Source organism: Neltuma alba, unplaced genomic scaffold (assembly GCF_004799145.2).
Source record: "Neltuma alba isolate B1F8T4 unplaced genomic scaffold, ASM479914v2 tig00010549_pilon, whole genome shotgun sequence".
NCBI classification, from domain to species: domain Eukaryota; kingdom Viridiplantae; phylum Streptophyta; class Magnoliopsida; order Fabales; family Fabaceae; genus Neltuma; species Neltuma alba.
This window is the reverse complement of record NW_021635416.1, coordinates 87,513-109,662: the sequence shown is the minus strand read 5'-3', so window position 1 is coordinate 109,662 and position 22,150 is coordinate 87,513. Positions and strand designations below refer to the sequence as shown.

The 22,150-nt window shown below is 35.8% G+C and overlaps 1 protein-coding gene across 2 annotated transcripts; it reads right to left on the bottom strand.

Moving 5' to 3' along the window:
• Positions 1-2,438: 2,438 nt before the first annotated feature.
• LOC114756941 (coiled-coil domain-containing protein SCD2) lies at positions 2,439-22,010 on the bottom strand. Of its 2 annotated transcripts, none has more exons than XM_028945916.1 (17): positions 21,593-22,010; positions 20,785-20,969; positions 18,791-18,866; positions 18,625-18,666; positions 18,472-18,534; positions 17,927-17,976; positions 17,812-17,839; positions 17,576-17,650; positions 17,327-17,437; positions 17,192-17,252; positions 8,794-8,910; positions 8,498-8,622; positions 8,205-8,274; positions 4,057-4,098; positions 3,910-3,950; positions 3,512-3,638; positions 2,439-2,762 (listed from the first exon to the last, which is right to left on the bottom strand). In XM_028945916.1, the coding sequence occupies exons 1-17, from the start codon at positions 21,911-21,913 to the stop codon at positions 2,668-2,670; spliced, it is 1,629 nt and encodes a 542-aa protein (XP_028801749.1). In that variant the 5' UTR covers positions 21,914-22,010; the 3' UTR covers positions 2,439-2,667. The 2 variants fall into 2 exon arrangements, with proteins under 2 accessions (XP_028801749.1, XP_028801750.1); XM_028945917.1 differs by having other exon boundaries at positions 8,498-8,619.
• Positions 22,011-22,150: the final 140 nt, after the last annotated feature.

The window sequence follows — 22,150 nt, the reverse complement described above, 5'->3', positions numbered from 1 at the left end:
GCCGTACACGTAATATTTTCTTTTTCTCATCTAACCGTACACTTGTCACTTTCATGTCCTTTTCTTAATTATTTCTCCACCTATCAAGCCAATCTTGCACCGTATCGGATACTTTTCGGGTCCTGACTTACCCTGTACCACCAGGACATGTTCTGACACTATTTTCTCATCTTAATTAAGTACATATATGGTGCCACCTTAGAGGAGTAGAGGGGAAAAATAATTAGCTCTACTGACGGGTTACTTAACCTTACTGAGTCATGCAGTAGAGATTTCACTATAACGGGTAGACAAAAGACTGTCTAAAATATTCCCATACTGTGTTCTGATTTTTATGCTGTCCATAAATATCTTCTGGTGACTCAGCATGATGACTCGTAGGTGTCATGATTACGTTTGGTGACTCAGCACGCTGACTCAGCATCGTCATGATGGCTCTTAGATATTTTCTTTGGTTTTGTCTCCTATTTAGGGGACAAAATTATTTAATATTTGACTGGAGCATTTTATTAAATCCAGAGCTCCAAAAATTCATCCAAAAATATCATAAAATTCCTCATATTCTAGAGAAAATCTGTGAATTTTCTTAGGTCATAACTCAACCTGTAGCCTCACTTAAAAATCATTCTTTAAAATGCCCTTTTTCGGCACAACTGGCTTTTAAGTATTCTTAAAGCCATCTTGCTGGTCTTCTGGGGATGAGACTAATTTTATAATTTTCTACAGTCTCTTAGATCATACATCCCTATTTTACCATAATTTTATGAGGTTTTCTTATGACTCAAACAATTAAATCTACCTCTACATCTCAAATTGAGCCATAAACTTATAAATTCCTTTTAAGTTACCTCAGGGGTATTTTCATCATCTCTCTTCACAAAAGAGTCTTAGAATATTATTTCCCAGAGAATTTTCTAAGTACTTTCCATTTTTACCCCTGATGGCCGTAACTTTCTAAATTTACGGTTTTACCCCTGCTTAGGCTCAACCTCATAAAACAATCTCTTTGAGGCTTCTAACTTAACCTTAGGTCTGTATCTAGCCTCTTTTCTCTTTCTGGGCCTTTGAGACTTTACCGGAGCCTCTAACTTTGATTACCCTTTAGCCCCTTAAAACATTCACTTTGCAGTTTAGTCCCTAAAACTGCTTTAACTTTCTTTCTCATCTTTAAGACCTCTACTAAAAAGGGGTCTGGTAGCCTATCTCATTCAGGCTATTTCTGATACTTCTAGGCCCAAAAATCGGGATGTTACATCAGGGGGTCATAGGGATACTTCAATAGCATGGACACAAATAACTCAGGAGGTAATGATAGATGATAAGCTACAACATCGACTATTTCTAATATCTCAAATGGACTAATATACCTCGAGCTTAACCTGCCTTTCTTATTGAATCTCAAAACTCCCTTCATAGGTGACACTTTTAGGCTGTGTTTAGGATCACATTTGGGCCCCTAAACGCGCATCCCCATCACAAAAGTCACCAGGCTCCTCAAAATTTTTGTTTAGACCCACGTTTGTGAAATCTGACTTGTGGAGCTGAAATGAACTTCTGCAAGAAGCTGATTCTAGGTGTTTTTTTTTTTTTTTTACTTTTGAGTGAGGAGGGCGTTGGGATAATACATGGGGTGTTAAACATTGATAATACTCTGGTCCATATTATTGGCACTTTCTAAAAGGAATTAATATTCTCATGTTTCACCTCTTTAATTCCTAATTTTAAATGTGATTAAATTTGATTTTTTTTTTTTTAAATTTCCAAGCAAACTTGATATTTTTTACCAAAAGAAAATTTATTTTTAATAATTTTATTTTCATTACTCCTTTTAAAATGGTCACATTATATATATAATTTCTTTCTAATAATAAATTAAATTTCTTTACTTTTAATAATTTTATTTTCCTTACTTTTTAAAAAATAGTCACATTATACATATCTAATATTATATATGTACTGTTTAATAAAATTCATGTCCTTTTAAGTCATTTTATATCCAAACTTACTTTTATATTTATCATCCAAACAAGTTTCAGCTTCTCAAACTGACCTTTTTCTAAAACCCAATTCAAACATAAATCACATTACCCTATCTGACTTTTACTTAATCTGACTTCTGTATTGAAAAAAAATTACTTCTGCCATCGCTGTCCCAAACACACCCTTAGACACTTTATCCCCTATTGCAAATTCTAATTCCCTACAACAATAATCCACATATGACTGTTGTCAACTTTGAGCTGTTGACAATTTTTGACCAACTTCACTTTCTCTTTAGCATCCTAAACCAAATCCGATCTCAAAACCTTAGTATCACCAACTTCAAACCAACCGAAAACCAATTTATATTTTGTTACGAAAAACTAACCTAGTTAACTTTTTTAATCTCTTAAAATTTGTTAAGTAACTCTTAGAGTAAGGATCAAAAGTAATACATCTTAGCAAAGTTAATATTATTGCTAGAAAGCGTGGAATCCATCCCCCGTTCAGGTAACAGTTATGTACAAGAAAAAGTGATTAGACAAGAACCTTCAGCATAACCAACCTCTCTAAACAACTTGCGGAGGAGGGTGGAAGTGTCCAAGATCCAGAAAGAAGTTTGTATATTGTACGATATATCAATATATCCCTCAAACGAGGTTTAGCAGAAATGCTCAGGCAAAGCAGTCAACTGCCGTGAATATCTTGATAAACTTTCCTGGATGCTTCCCAAAGTCGATGCTCAATTCCCAACTTCCTAAGTTCCACAAGTCCCTGCTCCACTGAAATATAAAAGACAAATTAGTAACACATATTCTTTACTCTCTTTTTCTTTTGATAAAAAGTAATACACATTTTTATCACTGGGCATTAAAAACAAAAGGTTGAGACAGAACAAGTATATAGAGTTCTTTTTATTCTGGCCATAAGGTTTATCGATTAAAACATTTAAAAGGTTTAGTTTTTTCATAATAAGATAACACACATAACTCTTAGAAACAAACACGTAGTCTCTCAAGTTAAACTGTAAACTTGTCATATTTTAATCAGTAAATCAAATGCTTGTCAAATTTTAATTGGGAAAGATGATGACAAAAAGATCTAGAGGTACTGTCTATTGTATTAAGGGCTAATTAGAAAGTTGGATTTAGTCCTAAATATAAAACCTCAATCCATTTTGTCTCTCATCTTTCTCCAAAATATTCCTATTAATTGCAAGGAGTTTATACCAAGAGATAATTCTAATCATCCATGATTAAAGAGGAGAGTTTATGAAGATCGACACATTTGTGACAAATAATCAATTTAACTAATTTTCTTAATATTCTCAGATTAGTTATCTAGTTCTTATATTAAAAACTAGAAGTAGTATTTCCTAATTAGAGAGGTCAAAAAAAAATATTTTTCTTCACAGATAGCAGACAAAGGTACCGTGCTGTTAAGTCCATGTTAGCTAACACAAAGTAACTAACTACAAGAGAAATGTCGTTGGTCAAAAACAAACAACAAAAATGTTAAGTTTAGATACTACCATCAACAGCATCATGCGAAGTAGGTGAATGTCGACTCCGACTGATCCAAAACTGAAGACGCTCATTAGCAATGCCCTCCTCTATATTGTGAGCCTTGGCTCTCCTCCAAAAATATGTCAGCCAAGCCTGTCCAGGCGGAGTAATTTCACTCAGAAGACAAAAGGCTTGATACAATAAACAATGCATCTTTTGGTCAAACACGGCGAGGAGTAATAAGGTAAAACTCATCAAAATCAAAGATCTCAATTACCCAATCAGTATCAAGCACACCACCAATATTGAATGAGAAAGTAGAAACAGCAAGCAGGATGATGTACAGTAAATATATAAGCATTAGGCGCAGAAATTACATGGAACTTTCAATAGAAAATATCAATAGTTCCTGAGAATGGAATACCTCTTTAAAGAGAACATCCTCAGACTCCTCTGGACTCAATTCTACACAAAAACCATAATATATTTAGCCCAGCCTTAACTCATCAACTGCAAGAACATAACATACAGTAATTTGAGCAACCAGAAACATAGGTGGGGAGCAACTAACCAAAGGCCTCCATAAACTTGGGATCCTGTGGTGATTTAAGATCTGGCAATGTTCAAAAGTGTATAAACGTCATTAACCTGCTAGGACATCTAACACTCCTATTTTAATTTAAAAAAGAACGGCTAAAAGATCAGTCATGTTCTTCCACAATCAATTCCTTTCGTGATGTGGCTAATAGGGTACCAATTGATAACGACGTCACGTGCACAAAAAATTGGCCAGTGACTTGGAAATGCATTATTCTAGTCTTATTTGATTAATATTTATTTTAGTGGTTGGTTTAATTAATGCATAAGTTTAGAGTATTAGTTATTTACTGAGTTAAGTATATACTTTTTGCACATGTTCAGATTCTTTGTTTTCCATTTCCTCAGTCATGTGGGTCAGAATTTTTGGGGAATGTCTATAAATATCGGGGTTCACAGCTTGAAAAAATAATCTGGAAATCAAATCAGTACTTGTTTTAATCATTGGAGATTCTCCATAAGCTTTATTAGTTGTATGCGTTTAAGATTTTTGCACATATTCTAATAAAGATTTTCCTTCGTACTTGTTTATCCAGAGAACTAGTCTTACAGCTTCTGAAACAACACTTGGGGAAGCCACAACAGAGAATGGTCCACCACACTAATAAGAACAGGATAGAACGCCATTTCAATATGGGTAATGGTTTATTTGAAGCTTCATCCTTTTCTGCGGAATTTAATCAACAATTTCTTCCTCCATAAGCTGGCAGCTCGCTATTTTGGGCCTTATCAATTTCTGAATAAAATAGTTAGTGTTGCTTATGAGCTCAAACTGCCTCAAGATACAAGAATTCATCCAGTCTTTCATGTTTCTCTTCTCAAGAAACATGTTGGTCCTACAGTAGTCTCAGCCCCATCCTTGCCACCTGTTGACAATAATGGCCACTTTATGCTCGAACTAAAGACCATTTTGGGGCATAAGATAATTAAGCACCACCATCGCCATGTCACACAAATTTTGATTCACCGGAAGTTTACTCAACCTGAAGATGCCACCTGGGAGGATCTTACTGCCATCCAGCACTAGTTCCCTCGATTCCAGATCATTGCACTAGCCACTCACCATATACTTATGGACAAGGATTCTCTTGTGGGGAGGAGTATGGATATATACATTACAGTGGTAAGGGGGTTTATAGTAATTATACTGGGGAAAAATGTAAGTTTTGCCTTTAGAGTTAGTTATAGAGAGAGAGTATAATCATCATGACGTGCGTATGCCAGAGTATATATGCCTGCACCTATGCCACTATGTTTTTCGTGAATGAATATTCTGGTTTTCCTCTCTACTCTTAACAATATGTTAATGGGCAAGGTTGACAGAAAGCAGATTTTTCAAATTGTTGGACTTAATTATAAACTAAGACGGCAAAAACAATATACCTATAGTGATATATGCACTATGCTGGTAAGGGCTTTTATGTTGGGGAAAAATGTAAGAGTTAGTTGCTAGAGAGAGAATAAGTGATATGACGAGTCAAAATATATATTGTGTACTACCTTGAATTGTGATTTGTCACATGAATATTCTATTTCCTCCTTTTACTTCTATTAACAGCCCATGGCACTGCTAGAGACGTGATCCTCCTTGGAACAGCTAGTTGACATTAAGCATCGATTGTACCTTTAACAGACTGTTCTTGATTCTATCAATACTCGCATGGATCAATAAGCATCAGATATCGCCGACCTCAGACTCACTCTACAGGATATTTCCACAAAGCTCTCTAGCTTAAACTCGTCAATTAGGAAACGTCCTACTTTTGGCAATGGCTCTCACGTGACCCCACGTATCCTTATGGTCAGTTCTTTTCAAGAGATACTATAGTCTTCTTCTGCCACCTCTTATTCGATTGCCACAAAGCAAAGCCATATGGAATTCCCCAAGTTTGATGGGGATAATGTTAGGGGTGACGGTACCTCTTCTGACTAGTGTATTCGCCTTCTAAGCATCCATTTAGAGGGCCATGCTTTACAATGGCACTAAACATTTATGCTCCATCAATCCTTTGCTGATATCTCGTGGGCTGAGTATTTCCGTCAGATAGAGATCAAATTTGCCGATATGCAGGAAAAGCATCCTTTGATTGCTCTCAAAAGCCTCCAACAACTTTCAAACCCAATTTCTAAATATGAGAAGCAATTCAATGACCTCCTCTCTGAGATTGATATCCCTGAACTAGTTGTGATTAATCTTTTCATTAGAGGCCTTCGCCCTGATATTCAAAATTCGTCCTCAACTTTGCACCATCATCCCTTTCTAGGGCGATGTCTATAGCATATTTGCAAGAGTTGACAATCCAAGCACTACAACGCCGTTCTAGGTCTGCTATGACAAGTGACTCTTCTAGATCTCGCTCAGTTTCGTTTTTAGGCCATAAGCCAAGCCCAGCCTCAAACATTTCACAAGCCTCTAAAGGCGAAATCCCTAGCCCAATCCTCATCGGCCCAAACCATCATCTAAACCCACCAAACAACTAACAAAAAAAGAGATGAACAAGCGAAGGAAGAAAAGATTGTGCCATTGGTGTCTCGAAAAATTCTCTAACAGTCATCAAGAATCACACCTGTTCACCTTGATGATCAATGAGGATAAGAAATATTTTGAGGATGCCTCAAGGGATGCCCAAGTTGATGCAATGGGGACTATGAACGCTATTGAAGGGGATGACAAGGCACCCACACTTTGATCATGCTATTCCCCTACAAAATGATCAACCCATCAATTGCAAGCCTCATAGGTATCAACCCACCAAAAAAACAGATATTGAGAAATAAGTCTTAGAGATGCTTAGAATAGGGTTATAAGAGAGATTTCTAGCTCTTTTGTTGCGCCAGTGGCCCTTGTATAAAAGGAGGATACTTGGTGTTTCCATGTCGATTACAGGAAATTTAATGAGGCTACAGTCAAAAACAAATTTCCCATAATGTGGTCAAATTACATGGTTTCTCTAAGACAATAGTGAAAGATAGGGACCCTATTTTTTGTGGCAAATTCTGGAATGAGTTGTTTTAGTTATATGCGGTTAAACTCCAATATTCTTCTGCTTATCATCCTCCAACAGATGGCCAGACAGAGATTTTAAATCGCAATTTACAATGCTACTTTCATTGCATGACTAAGGATTTTCCAAGTAACGGGTGAAATGGTTGCCCTTTGCAGAGCTATGGTATAATACTACCTATCATTCCTTTATTAGAATGTCACCATTTAAGGCTATTTATGGGGTTGCACCACCTATCCACTTGCCTTGTATAGTGGGTGATTCACCTAATGATCTGGTCAACTGCACTTGCTTGTCACGAGAGTTGGTTCTAAGCTCAATGACGAATGGTGCAACAAGCCAACAAGAACAGGTATAAATGCCATTTTAATGTTAGGGATATGGTCTGTTTGAAACTTAATCCTTTTCACAAGAATTTGTTAAACAATTCCTCTCTTCACAAACTTGTTGCTCTTGCTTTGGTCCCTATAAGATGCTAAAAAAGATTGGGACTATTGCTTATGAATTGGAATTGCCTTTTGAATCACGCATCCATCCAGTCTTCCGTGTGTCTCCTTAAAAAGCATATGGGTTCTGAGGCTGTTCTTGCTCCTTCCTTGCCACCAAGTAATGCTCAGGGCCACTTTATGCTCGAACTAGAGGAAATTTTGAGCCGGAAGATTGGAGTTTTGATCCGATGGAAATACTGTCAACCTGAGGATGCTACTTGGGAGGATCTCTCTGTCATTCGATAGCAATTTCCTAATTTTCCCACCACTGCATCGCCAACCAACACCATCCTTATGGACAAGGATTGGAGTTTTGGTATATGCACTATTCCGGTAAGGGCTTTTATGATAATTATGCCAAGGAAAAAAGGTAAGAGTTAGTTACTAGAGAAAAAATAAGTGCTGTGACGTGTCTAGAGGTCAGGATATATACTGTGTGCTACCCTGAATTGTGATTTGTCGAATGAATATTCTATTTCCTCCTTTTACTTCTATCATACAGGTTTGTGCTTACTTTGATAATCTTTTAATGATTCGATTTTACTATAATGTACCACTTGAATTGAGAATGCCAAGAAAAGTAACTGAAGAACTTATCTGTGAAAACCACCAGCTTATGCATTCCATACCTGAAATGGATTGTCGAGTAGAATTTGGACGTCGTTGTTGGGCGAATGCAAGCACAATAGCATCCTCAACCTTAAATTGACAAGCAAAAGGAATATTAAAATACATAGAAACAAAATATTGGCTACATATAGTGACTCCTTATGGTGAGAAATGTCACGTGAGCAGCAAATACGATAGCCAATAAACAAGACAAGAAAAAGCTTAATAAAATGATATTATTATGAAAATAATAGTATAACACATATTAAAAGATCATGAATTTGAAAAGATGATTGCTGTATTTGAAAAGAACCTTCAAGGAAGCAAGCTCCTTCAGCCCCATTTCAATTGAAAGCATACTTTCAATATTTCCCTCTCCAGTGAGATCACTCAAGTCTTGAACAAGTTTTCTCCTCTTATCAAATGCATCCTCACCTTCTGTGTATAAATGTGGAAATATCACAGGTCAATTTGATTAAACATTGAAAAATCACGTCCAAAGGAAAATAACTTATTGAATATCATTCTTTTTCTTTCTTTTTCTTCTTTGGAGTTATTCTACTATGTAGGCAAATTAACAAAATTACAAAGTCAAAATCTATTTCATGCCTTTTTCCCAGCATTCCTCCTTAGCTTTCTGTCCCGCAGAAACAACAACCTCAAATGGAAGAGGGGCTAGGGATGACCAATGTTCATACTTGGAAACAGCAACATCTGCACAGATACCTACAAACCACAACAAAATTATAAACAACAATTACAGTAAGCCACTAAGGAAAATCTAACACATTAAACAATAATCTAAAGATAACTGATGGAGATCAAAGAGCCTTTCATAAGAGTCCAAAATCATAGTCTGTGTTGGATGATCCATTAAAAGAAATTAGAGGTCCAATAACAATAGCAAAGAAACATGCCATAAAGGAGTCCTTAGAAGGAGTTATTTTAGATCTTCAAGCCAAGGAGAAGTTATACCAAGCTCAAGGCACACAACCAAGAGCTATCACTTATGGATGTATTGCAAAAGTTGAGCTTGCAACAAATGGAGTCCAAATTGAAGAGATATGTGAAGAAAGCTTCCAAATAGGCAAAGGAACACAAAGAAGCATGCAAGACCTATAGGAGATGGGCAAACGTTTTCTAGAACACGTGCTCATTGGATTCCTAGTCTTTTGATTATTTCTTTCATTCTTATTCTCTTTATTTTATTCCTTATGTGCTTTCGTAACTCAATGCTCAATTTGTAATTTCTAGATTTTCTAAGACATGTTCCTATTGGGTCCACATTAGATTGGCATCAAAGCCTGTCACAAGAAATCAAGTTTATACCTTTTTCTTGCATTCCCATCATCATCTTTCTTTTCTTTCCATCTTTCTATCTGAAAGCTTTTTACCCTCTCATTCCATCTTTTCCATCTCATCCTTTTTTTTTTTTTCCCACCAAGAATCATTATTGTGCACTTATTCACGCCGTCTTGCGTATTCTTTTTTTTTTTTTTTTGTTTCTTCCTTTCATCTTAGCACTCTAAAAGAAACCCAAAAAAAAATTCATGCAAAAAAAAAAATCAGATTTGCTTAAAAACTTGCTTGAATTGTGGGATTTCCTCGATTTAAGGGATGCTTTGCAGATTTTGTAATCTTATCTAATTAAATCCATTTAATGTTCCCTATTTTATTTTTTTTATTTATTTTTCATTTCTAGTACAAAAAAAAAGTAAAAAAGAAAAAGAAAAAAAAAACCAAAAAAGACAATGAAAATAGCAAAAAAGGAAAAAAAAGAGGAAAATTCTGGAAAAAAACTTATTTTTTACCTAACTTCTTTATTGTTGTTTTTTGAGCTAGGTGGCATGATTCGCACATACACACTTAGTGAGAACATCCTCTCCTAGTCTTCAAGTACTCCAATCTACTTCAAATTTTGTTTGTATCCATTTGTCCTTTATTGAACTCCAAATCTATTTTGCTAATCTCTCGTGTCCACTCAATCCTAGGTAAAACGCTAGAGGGAATTACGTCATCGAAAAAGCCAAACTCGAGGGTAAACACGAGTGATATAACAAAATTTAAGAGTTAAACACATGAGCAGAGTAAAGATCCGATTCTATTTTCTTTGTTTACTAATCTTTTAGGCACATCATCTCTCAAGACAAACACCACCAAGATCCCAAGTTATACAATAAAGCCTTAGGTGAGTACTTGGAGAGGCTATCTCAAAGAATGGATGATCCTTTTAAAGAAAATAACCACATCCATGACAGACTAGATTTCTTGGAGGCTAGTACCACCCCTCCCTTCAAGTCATCAAGAAATAATTTCAAATCCAAATTTAAAAGGTGTAAGAATACTCAGATTTTAAAGAATCTCCTCACTACAAAAGGTATTCCCATAAAAAGAAGCTGAGCTCATTTTTAAGATTCATGATTACTCTAAAGAGAAGAAGATCATGTTGGCATCCCGTAATCTCAAGGACAATGCCACTTTATGGTGGGATGAATTTCAAACTACTAGAACGCACTATGGAGAAGACTCGATTCAAACATGGGCTGAGCTGAAACTTGCTATGCATAAGCGTTTTATTCCTATTCATTATTACAGAAATTTACTTCTCCAGTTATAGCAATTTATGACGGTTCATAAATGGCCTAAGGCATAACATCAGAGAAGTAGTACAGCTGCAACACTACATCAACATGGAAGAGTTGTTGCATAAAGCTACCTTGGTAGAGAAGTAGTTAAAGGCACAGCAAACACATTCTTAGTCTACTTGGAGGCGAAATCACTCCACCTCCACATGAACATCTCACAAATCAAAAGGGGAGCCTAATTCAACCTCCAAATCCAAAGAAGTTGCAGCACCTAAAATTACCAACTCTAGAGGCAATTCTAATTCTAAATCTTCTTCTAAAGCTTGTGAAGTCCAATGCCACCAATGTTAAAGGTTAGGCCATATCCAATCTAAATGCACCAAAAAAAGAACTCACTTTTTTTTAAGAGGATGGTAAAGTGACTAGTGCTAGTTCTGATGATGAAAATATACCATCACTTAATGCTTGTTCAAATGTAGATGACGGTTTTGATAAATCTATGCATAAAGAGATATTTGTTGCAAGACGAGCTTTGAATGTGTAATTTAAAGATCTTCAAGATAATCAAAAGCATAAGCACATATTTTACACTAGATGCTACATTGAGGATAAGGTATATAGTACAATAATAGATAGGTGAAGTTGTGCAAATCTACCTAGTACCTTGTTGATAAATTAAACTTAACTACTATAAACCATACTAAGCCAAACAGGTTGCAATGGTTTAATCACAATAGAGAAGCTAAAGTCATTAGGCAAGTTTCAATTTCTTTTACTGTTGGAAAATATCATGATAAAGTGACATGAGATGTGGTTCTTATGTGCTCTGGTCATGTATTGCTTATTCACCCATGGCAATTTGATAGGAAAGTCTAATATGATAGTTATAACAACCACTACTACTTTGACTTTAATAGCCGAAAAGTCATATGGACCCCCCAAGCCAATTTAAGCTTGCAAAGATCAAATGAAAATTGATGCTAAATGTAAAAAGAAAGAAAAAGAAACGATAGATAACATAAAGATCACAAAAAAAGAACATGAGAAAAAGAATGCAAAAGAGAGAAAACATGAGAATAAGGATAAAAAGAAAAAGAAAAATTAAAAAAAATGAGAGAGAAAAATCAAAAGTAAAAGAAAAGCTTAAAAATATGAGCTTGTATGTGAAAATAAGAGAGGTAGAAAGAGCCCTTATGGACGGCCAGCAAATTCTTGTGTTTTTTGTACAAGGACATATATTTTTCAACCAACCAACTTGATTCTTCTTGTCCTAGTCCTATTTTTGAGTTGTTGTAGGAATTTAAAGAATTTTTCCCTAAGGAGATACTAGATTCTGTTAAGAGGTATTAAGCACCAAATTGATTTTATACCTAGCACACCAATTCTAAACAAGTCTACATATAGAGCAAACTCTAAGGAGACAAAGGAGATTCAACAGCAAGTGGAAGAATTGTTAAGAATAGGCTTTCTGTGTGAAAGTCTAAGTTCAAGTACGGTTCCTATCATCTTAGTCCCAAAGAAAGATGGTAGTTAGCGCGTGTGTAGATTGTAGAGCGATCAACAAAATAATAGAATAGTATCATTATCCCATCCCTCATTTAAATGACATGTTAGATGAATTACATGGTGCTGCTTTGTTTTCTAAAATTGACCTTAGAAGCGGCTATTACCAAATTCGCATGAAAGAAGGGGATGAATGGAAAACTACATTAAAAACAAAATTAGGGTTATATGAGTGGTTAGTTATGCCTTTTAGGTTAACTAATGCACCTTGTACTTTTATGAGCTTAATGAATTATGTTTTTCATTCATTTATTTGGACTATGTTGTTGTCTACTTTGATGACATTCTAGTTTATAGTAAGACCTTAGATGACCATATTAAGCATTTGCGTGTAGTCTTTAGCATAGCTAGGGAGCATAAGCTTTATGCAAATCTTAAAAAATGTTCTTTTTACGTGGATTCTGTTGTGTTTCTTGGCTTTGTTGTAGGGGCTAAAACAATCTTTGTAGATGAGAAGAAAGTGAAAGCTACTTGAAGTTGGTCAACCCCAAAGAATATAAGCAAAGTTAAGAAGTTTTCAAGGACTTGCAAGTTCCTACAAGAGGTTTGTTAAAAGTTTTTCATCTATTGCTACAGCTCTAAATGAACTTGTTAAGAAACATGCAACTTTTAAATGGTGTAAAGCACAAGAAAAGGCATTTAACACTATCGGACATAAGAGTAATAGTGACATGGGGGAGGAGACCATGTAAGCATGGGTAATTATGGTATTTTCTAATTGACGGTTAGTGAGGGAGAGAGGCTATATAATAGGGGTCTGATTGTTAAAAAGGGCATGGAAATTGTGATGAGAGAATTGCGAGGAGAGCCTCTTCAATGCAAGGTGGTTGCTTTTCTTCTGCCTAGGTTTTGCTCTATACGACTTGCACTCTGTAGGGCAATTTCTTAAAGAATAATGCATACTTTCTAGAGTTAATTCCATCAAACACATTAGAGATAAACTAAATAATTCACCATTTTGAATTGAAATTGAGTATGATGCATCTGGCATAGGTATTGGGGCTATTTTGATGCAAGAATCTAAACCTATAGCTTATTCGAGTGAAAATTTGAATGGGGATAATAAAGAATTCTATGCACTAAATAGAGTATTAGAAACATGGCAACATTACTTATGGCTTAGAGAGCTCATTATCCATTCTGATCATGAAAGCTTGAAATATTTGAAGTCCCAGAGTAATTTGAATAAGCGACATGCCTGCTAGTTAAAATTCACTAAAACTTTTCCTTCTATTATTGAACCTAAGCAAGGAAGAGAGAATGTGATTGCTGATGCATTGTCATGTAGATACACCTTAATCACATCATAGCATGCTAGATTGCTTGATTTTGAGAAGATTAAAAGTTTATATGAAACTGATTCTTATTTTGGGGAAATATGGTATTCTTGTGAAAAAAATGGATTCAATGATTACTTCATATTTGATAGTTTCCTTTCCAAATAGGAAAAAGTTATGTGTGTCTAAATGTTCAATCAAGGAGTTACTTGTACATTAGACTCATGGGGAAGGATTAATGGGACATTTTGGTATTCATAAAACTTTAGATTTATTGCAAGAACACTTTTATTGGCTTGTTATGAAACATGATGTTATATATGTTTGTGTTAAGTGCATATCATGTAAGCAAGTAAAATCTAGAGTTCAACCACATGATTTATATTCTCCTTTACCTATTCCTAATCATCCTTTCACTGATATCTACATGGATTTTGTACTAGGACTACCAAGGTCCCTTAGTGGAAAAGATAGCATATTTATGGTAGTTGATAGATCATGTGCTAAGACTAATGATGTTGTTTATATTGTTGTCTTGTTCGCTAAAGAAATTGTTCAATTGCATGACATTCCCAGAACAATCGTTAGTGACCATGATGCAAAATTTCTAAGCCATTTTTGGAGAGCTTTATGGAATAAATTGGTACTACACATCCCCAGATAAAGGGCTAAACAGAAGTAGTAAATAGGACATTAACAACATTATTACGGGCAATTATTCAGAAAAACTTGAACAATTGGGAAAAATGCCTATCACATATTGAATTTGCACATAATAGAACTGTTCATTCCACTGCATGCCATTCTCCATTTAAAATTGTCTATGGTTTCAATCCTTTGTGATGGAGGAGCATGGTGTGACCAAGAGTACGAACAAGGAGCCCAAAGAAAGAAGTCCAACATTCTGAAAGATCCATTACAAGGCATTGAAGGCCCAATGACAAGAGCAAGGACCAAAGCTATGAAGGAGGCCCTAAATACAATAAAAGAGCTAAAAGAGCTAGAGCCCATTTATTTGGAAGAAGCACATTTTTAATAAGCCTAAAAGGAGTCCAAAAATGGTGATCACATTGCTAGAAGCCCAACAAGATGATGTACAAGGCCCATGTGGGGTTCAGATTGAAGAATTCACTTAAAATACCATGTGATAAGGATGTGCCTTGGACAAGAATCATAAGTGACATCCAAGAAGGATCAAGAAGGTATCATTATGAATTGATTATGATTTAAATTCGTTTTTTTGGTCAAGGAGTGTTCTAGAAGATCATGTTTTGATCTACTTTCCTATTTTTAAATAGCAGACTTGTTCTTGAAATTTAAGTTATTTTCTTTTATTTCTATGTAATAAATTGTGCCTCCCATAGTCAAATAATCATTAATGAGGCATCATCCCTAACATTTATGTCTTGGGATGCTGATTCTAGAGTGTTCTATTATTGCCTATATATAGGCTATGTTTTTTGTAATTGAATTCAAATTTAGATGAATGAGAATTGAGTTTATTTCTCCCTGTGTGAGCTTTGCTTGCATCCTTGTATTCTCGTGAGAATACTCGACAGTATCAAGGGATTGATCAACCTTGTAGTGTCTTCATCGCTAGAGTTGTAAGAAACAGGTTCTCTTAAAGTCCTACCTAGATCAACAATCCGTTCGTTACTTGATTCTAGCCAGTCCGTTTGTATCTCATATCACTTTGACTCCCTTGGATATTCTTCTTTTACCTTGCAATGAACATGCTAATCTTGACGGCAAGAAAAATGCAAAATTTGTGTGGGATCTACATGTTAAGGTTTAAGCCAATATTGAGATGAAGGATGAATTAAATGCACAAGCTGCAAATAAAGGTCAAAGGAAGTTGTATTTAAGCATGGAGATTGGGTATGGGTGCACTTTAGAAAGGAACAATTTCCAACCCAAAAAAAGTCTAAACTTGCTCCAAGAGGATATGGTCCCTTTCAAATACATAAAATGATAAATGATAATACCTACAAAGTAGACCTACAAGTTGATTATAACATTAGTGCAACCATCAATGTTGCTAATCTATTCCCTTATGATGTAGGTGGATAATTGAGAATGAATTCTTTCGAAGAGGGAGGGGATGATAGAGATCAAGGAGCCTCTCATAGGAGTCCAAAATCGAAGTCCCTGCTGCGTGATACGTCAAGAGATATGTGAAGAAGGCTTCCAAATAAGGAAAGGAACACAAACAGGTATGCAGGACCTTCGGGAGATGGGCTTGGATGAGTTATAAATGAGCCTAAGTTGAAAATAGTGTCCTTAGGTCTTTTTTATATTAATTTGCTTGTTATTGTGCTTAATTAAGTTGTAATGGGCTTAACATGATTCAATGAAGCCCAAAACGAGTTTTTAAGTATTTTTAAGAGTCTTATGTGCCATTATTTCATTAAATAATGACAAATTAGGATATTATTAGTTTACTTTTACAAATTAGCTTAAAAATTATCTTATAATATCCATTGAATTCATTTAAATCTAACCAAATCTGATTTAAATGGATTCTAGTTACCATATCCTTTAAATATCCATCCTTTTACCACACCATTTGAATTATTTAAAGGATATCCACAATATTCATTTATCTTGAAAATCTTATCTTTGGCTATTCATCCATTACCTCAACAAAATCCAACATCCTTTCATGCCAACATCAAAAGTGACGTCCCAAATCACCCAAGATCACAAAAGGGACATTACCTCACTCCTCTATGCCTAATCATAATAGGTTTCAGGTTTTTAGGGTTTCTAGCATGTGTTGAGTCCTATTTCCTATTTTAGTCAAGTATTGTACCTATATTATTTATATTAGAGTTTAGTAAAGTATAATTTAGCATACTTGCTTCCTTGTATTCTTATGAGGATACTATGACGTAAGAGCTTGATCAACTCTTGTGTTGTTTATATTTGGAGTTCTTGAGCCATTGTTTCCTTTGGGTGCTGAGTTTTGTATAGTCAATGTTTTCTAGAAGGCGTGCTCATTGGGTTTCGAATCTTTCAATTGTTTCTTTCATTCTTATTCTCTTTATTTTATTCCTTAATTGATTCCATAACTCATTGCTCAATTTGTAATTTATGAGTTTGCTAGGACAAGTTCCTATTGGGTTCACATCAATAACTAACAATAAAGTCCAACTAAACTTCAACAAGCACGTAACCTCAAAAATTTACGTCATGAGATGCGAATATGACAAACTATACCATAAATTAGACTCAGATTCCATGTATTGCATGGAATGAGCTGCATTAGTCATGATTTATCGACATTGATTCATACAAAGGCAAGCAAACAATCTGATATTTCTAATGTTCCTAGTCCAACAGTATAACTATACATGCATAAAATATTAATAATACAAACAATCTAGCTATACACAAATAAAGACAAGCATAAATAATATATGCTAATAATTATAAAGCTAAAGTGTAATTAGATTCTGCCAAGATGATCAATATATGGAGCCAATTGATATCATACCACTGGTTGACCCAAAGTGAGGCTCTCCTAAACTGCCCCAAAAGAAAGAAAAAACTGGAGAAACGAAAATAGATAATAACACTTACCATATTTTGTAGCTAAACCCCAATATCGTGCAAGCCAACACCTCTTGAGAACAACTTCTTCCTTAAAAGATGGAATTCAAATGATAAATTTCCAAGAAACTAAAATTTGAGTCCAGTAGCGATGGTAATACATACCATTTCTTTCTGAGTTAATACCATTCTTTGTGTCATTGACTGAAGAGCTTTCACTTCAGATTCAGCCCGGTGAAGCTGACTAGCTGCAGCTACAGCTTCAGCTTTTGCATTCTGGATAAGGAAAAAGATGGGAAGAAAATGCATATGTAGCGCCATCAGAGAAATAGCTCTCAAGAAATAATGTAGCCTGTGAAATATAAGCTTTACGTTGATAATATGTTGAGAGTATACAAACAACTAGTTTTTTACCTCAACTTCACCATGTAGAGATGTTATTTCCTTATTGACTACATCCTTAGAGTCTTTTGCATTTTTTAATGCAGCCTGTGAAATATAAGCTTTATTAAAGGTATGTAAAGCAGAATAAGCAAAGCATGCTAATCACCTTAAGAATAGATCATCCTCTATGCAGCAGAAATTAACTATAAATGATTAGTACAGTCAACAGTTTTGGATTTCAGAATCTCTAGAATTTCTCACATTACCTCTCTCTGACGGAACACTGCTTCTTTTCTGCAATTCAAATATTTAGGATACCATCATATACGCATACTACTAACTAAGGGAAATTCACCTGCAAATGTTTTAACTTAAATTCACCTGCTCAAGAGTTTAGCTTCCAAAGATACACCTTCTCCAAGGGCAGCAACCTGCAGATACAGAGACATCAGAAGATTAAACATTTTGTATAAGCAAATACGATAATGTCTTCCATACGTGCACATATTAAATGATAAACATCAAGGTGATTTTACAGAATTCAATAATCCCAGTGAATACAGAACCTTAGTTTCACCAATCCTAGGAGAAACTCTTTGGACATGGTACAGTTGAACGGTCAAAGGGTAGTTCAGCTAATCCTAGGATAAACTCTTCTGGCATGGTACAGCTGAATATTCAAAGGGCAGTTCTGACTTTATCTATTCAAGACAGGTCAAATGCCAAAAATTGAAACTCTCACAGAAAGATGATGACAACTTCATAAACACAAATAGTGACCTGAAAATTACCAACTCCTATTCTCTGACTGAGTTAGACATGAATAAGCATGCATACATCAAATGACTAGGACCACAGTCAATTTGTGGAAACTCAGCTTATATGTCTGCATATGCTCGTAAAGAGATAAAGAAAATGTGAAGTACCTGTTTTTCAAGCTCCCTAACTCTGGCCTCGGCCTCATCACATCTCTCTTCCTCAAATCTGAGCTGTACATTTTAGAGATACTCCAATATTTATAAGTGGGCTCTTTATCATTCACCGATCACAATTAGAAGGAAAATATATATATATATCACCTTCTCAAGAACACTCTCATTCTCTTCTTGTAGCATATCAAGCTGCAGAGAGAATAGCAGTCAGTTTTTCAACAAAATTTACAAGGGCAGAACGGCATATACATAAGCCTTAGCTGCTATCATCATTGCCTTTAATAAAAAGCTTTCATATGACCTATTAACACACCTCATCACGAAGAGCAGAAGCGTCATGCTCATCTTCAGACGCTTTTGGTTTAACAAGTTCAGGATCCAATGCAAATCTGCAAAGCACCCATATCAACAATCTTTAACTTGTTATAAATAATATGCAAATATGCATCTGTGAGAGCGCAGATTCTCTTGATAAAAGAACAATGCAAGAAAATAAATGGATACATATTTGCAAACATATTCCAAGGATATATTAGAGACACGATAGATTCTGAAGTTTGACATGATTTAAAAGAGGATGAGATAGAACTGAGAGAGCAGAGGGAAGAAATAATATTTAGAATATGAATCAGAACCTAACTCAGTACAATTCTCAAAGCCAAGAAATCTCTTCATATAAACTGAATAATAGTACATTCGATAACCTTCCTAGGCTGGAGTGTGATAGGACCCAATTCAAATAGCTATAAAAACAGAGATTATGCAGTAAGAAGTCAAAAGAAATGAGGGGAAATCCTTAGAATTGAGACTCAGATGGACCAAAAGATCAAGGTGATAAGTGGCCAATTGAGGGGAAGAGCATTACAGTGGTATCATAATTTTATGCAGAAAAAGAAAATGGGGAGTAGGAAGGAGTATATGGATTGTTGAAGAAGAGCAGTTCGTTGTGTGTCCTATTCATCAATAGGTGCAAAATATATATATACAGAGCAATGAGAAGAGAATCCCGAAGAAATAGGAGCAGAAATAGGAAAGATAATCTCTATGATACTACCAGATAATGCACCCCAAAAATAGTCTGAGATATTAATGTTAATAATGACTAAATATCCCTATTTACAGAGAGAGAGAGAAATAATCAGCCTAACCACACAGGTGATGTCCTCCAAGAAGACCCAATAGCCGAGCTCAAGAAATTAAGCCAAGATAGATTAGCGGCTGAATACCAAAAGAAATTTGAAAATGTCGTTAGGAGATCAAGCTTTCAGAAGAACTGACCATATGCTGTTTCTTGAGAGGATCAAGGGAAGAAACTAAAGCATCTTCCTATATGTTCAAGCCTAGTACCCTTGTGAATACTATGAACCTAGCAAGGTTGCAAGAAGCATTTATTCAACCATTTAACATCCAACCCATCACCTACTATGAATGAAATCATTAACCCCAGATTGATACTATATCTTGAATCCAAGAACCCAAAACAAACCTACATGCCAAACCCATAAACGCCAATCAATAACACAGGACCAAGAAAACTTCCCTTCAAATGACAGAAGTACTCCATGCAAATTCACCAAGAATAAACTAAATTCTATACTTGACAACTTCGTCAAACAGCTCACCAACAAGAAGATGGATGAACAGCATCTATATGTATAATATAAAATCTACAAGAAGCTGCACAATTCATAAACCATCAATAATATGGCTCATCTCATATTTCATACAATGCATGGTACTGACATTTTAATTCAGCTTAATTTCTAAGATCTTGCATGATTGTTCATCTCATATTAAGAACATCAATATGATTTCTGAACATGAAAAAAGCAAGGTCTTCTTTATTTTGAAACCACTAGTAAATCAACTGGATGGCGTTAAAACAGCTTGAGAAGTTTTCAATGCAAGATAAGCAGCTTCAACGTCTACAGAACCCCAATGAACTAGTGACTTAAAGAGGCAGTTCCCTCCAAGATCTGATCTTCACTGGGGATTTTTTTCCCCCCTCAATTACAAGACTATGGCATCACGCTGCATGTCAATTAAAAGCACATTCCCACACCCCAAGGGGGACTATCACTAAAGATAAACTTTGCATCCATGTAGTGCACTTAGTGAGCAAGCCAATGACAATTAGCACAGCCGATAGTCTCCCTAAGCGCATGGTCAAACGTGTTTTACTAGGGAAATAAGAAAAGAATCAGCAATGCCACAAAGATTATGAAAATATAAACACGAGTCATCCACTGAAATGTTTTGAAACAGCAAACACACCAGAAAAATATTATTAGGATCAAGAAATATTACCTTTTATCTTTAGGTTTAATATCTTTGGGCTTAATAAGAGAGGGCTCCATTGGTGGAACAGGAGCTGGGGCCTTTGGCTGCGGTCTATTGGGTGGTATAATAGCTGCTTGACGAACAGACATTGAAGGTTTTCCAGTTGATGCTGATCGTGCTGATGTTGTTTCATCTACCAAGTTCCGAGCTAACTAATTAACAGAAAAACTAAATCAGCGCTGAATTGTCAAGAATCGGCGTTTCAGATAGAAGAATGAAAACATATCATTATATTGTATTGCAAGTGCCGCTCGGCCACAAACCCAATAGCAGGCCTAACAATGCATATATACAAATACTACTGATTCAAGTTAACGAAAATTTCTGGTTGTACTATTTCAGCTCAAGTACTACAATGAGCCTTGGCGAGACCTTTCCAGGGCCATGCAAGGCCTGACAAGATAAGTTGGAAAAGATATATGTTTTATCGAATGAAACAGATAATATTATTTTCGATCAAATAAAACTCCCAATAAGCAAGGAAATTTTTGCACGAGTAAATTGAGTATCTAAATTACAAAGCACATGAACTAATAAGATCTGCAGCTGGCCGATCCGATGTAGGAGCTTATAACCCACAATGCAGGCGGCACAATGTACCAGAAGATTGACGGAGTTGAGGCTGGATCACAATATAAAATGAATAGTGACAGTAGTTGGAAGAGGTAGTGGTGAATCTCGTTGCAAACCAATTAATGTATTCAAAGCAGAGCAGAGTTAAAAAGGCAAAAGGAATGCAGAGACAAAAGAAGTAAAGCAGAAGTGAAAGATATACCGCAGGGGATGGAGATCTGTTAGTTGTGGCAGGAGGAACAGAGGATTTACTAGTCCTGGAAAGAGACAGAGGAGGAGGAGGAGTGTAGCGAAATCCTAAATCGTAATCGTCTTCTTCATCGTCGTCAGGAGTCTGAGACGCCATGACCTGAGCAAGACGCTGAGCGGCAGCTTTAGCAGCGACATTCTGGGCCCTTTTGATGCTGGAGATTCCAGAGGCGGAAGAAGAGCGAGCATGGCCATTACGTGCCGGCGAAGTGATGCCAGATTCGCTGCTCCAATGGCGGATAGAAACCGGACTCTGAGTTCGTTGCCGATCCATACGGCCCCAACCACAATGCAAGAGGTTCTTGCCTTGTCTGGATCTTTGTGTACGGTAATGAAAGGGCTTCCCCGCCTAATCCAATATTACCAAGCCAGTCGTCCTCGAGTGAGACGGGTAGACTTGAATGCAACGTACTATGTCATTTATTTCCAGGAAAAATGGCCAAAAAAAAAACAAGTGCTCAAATAGAAAAATTATAAATAAAAATCCTTGGCAGAGTTTTGACAATAATAA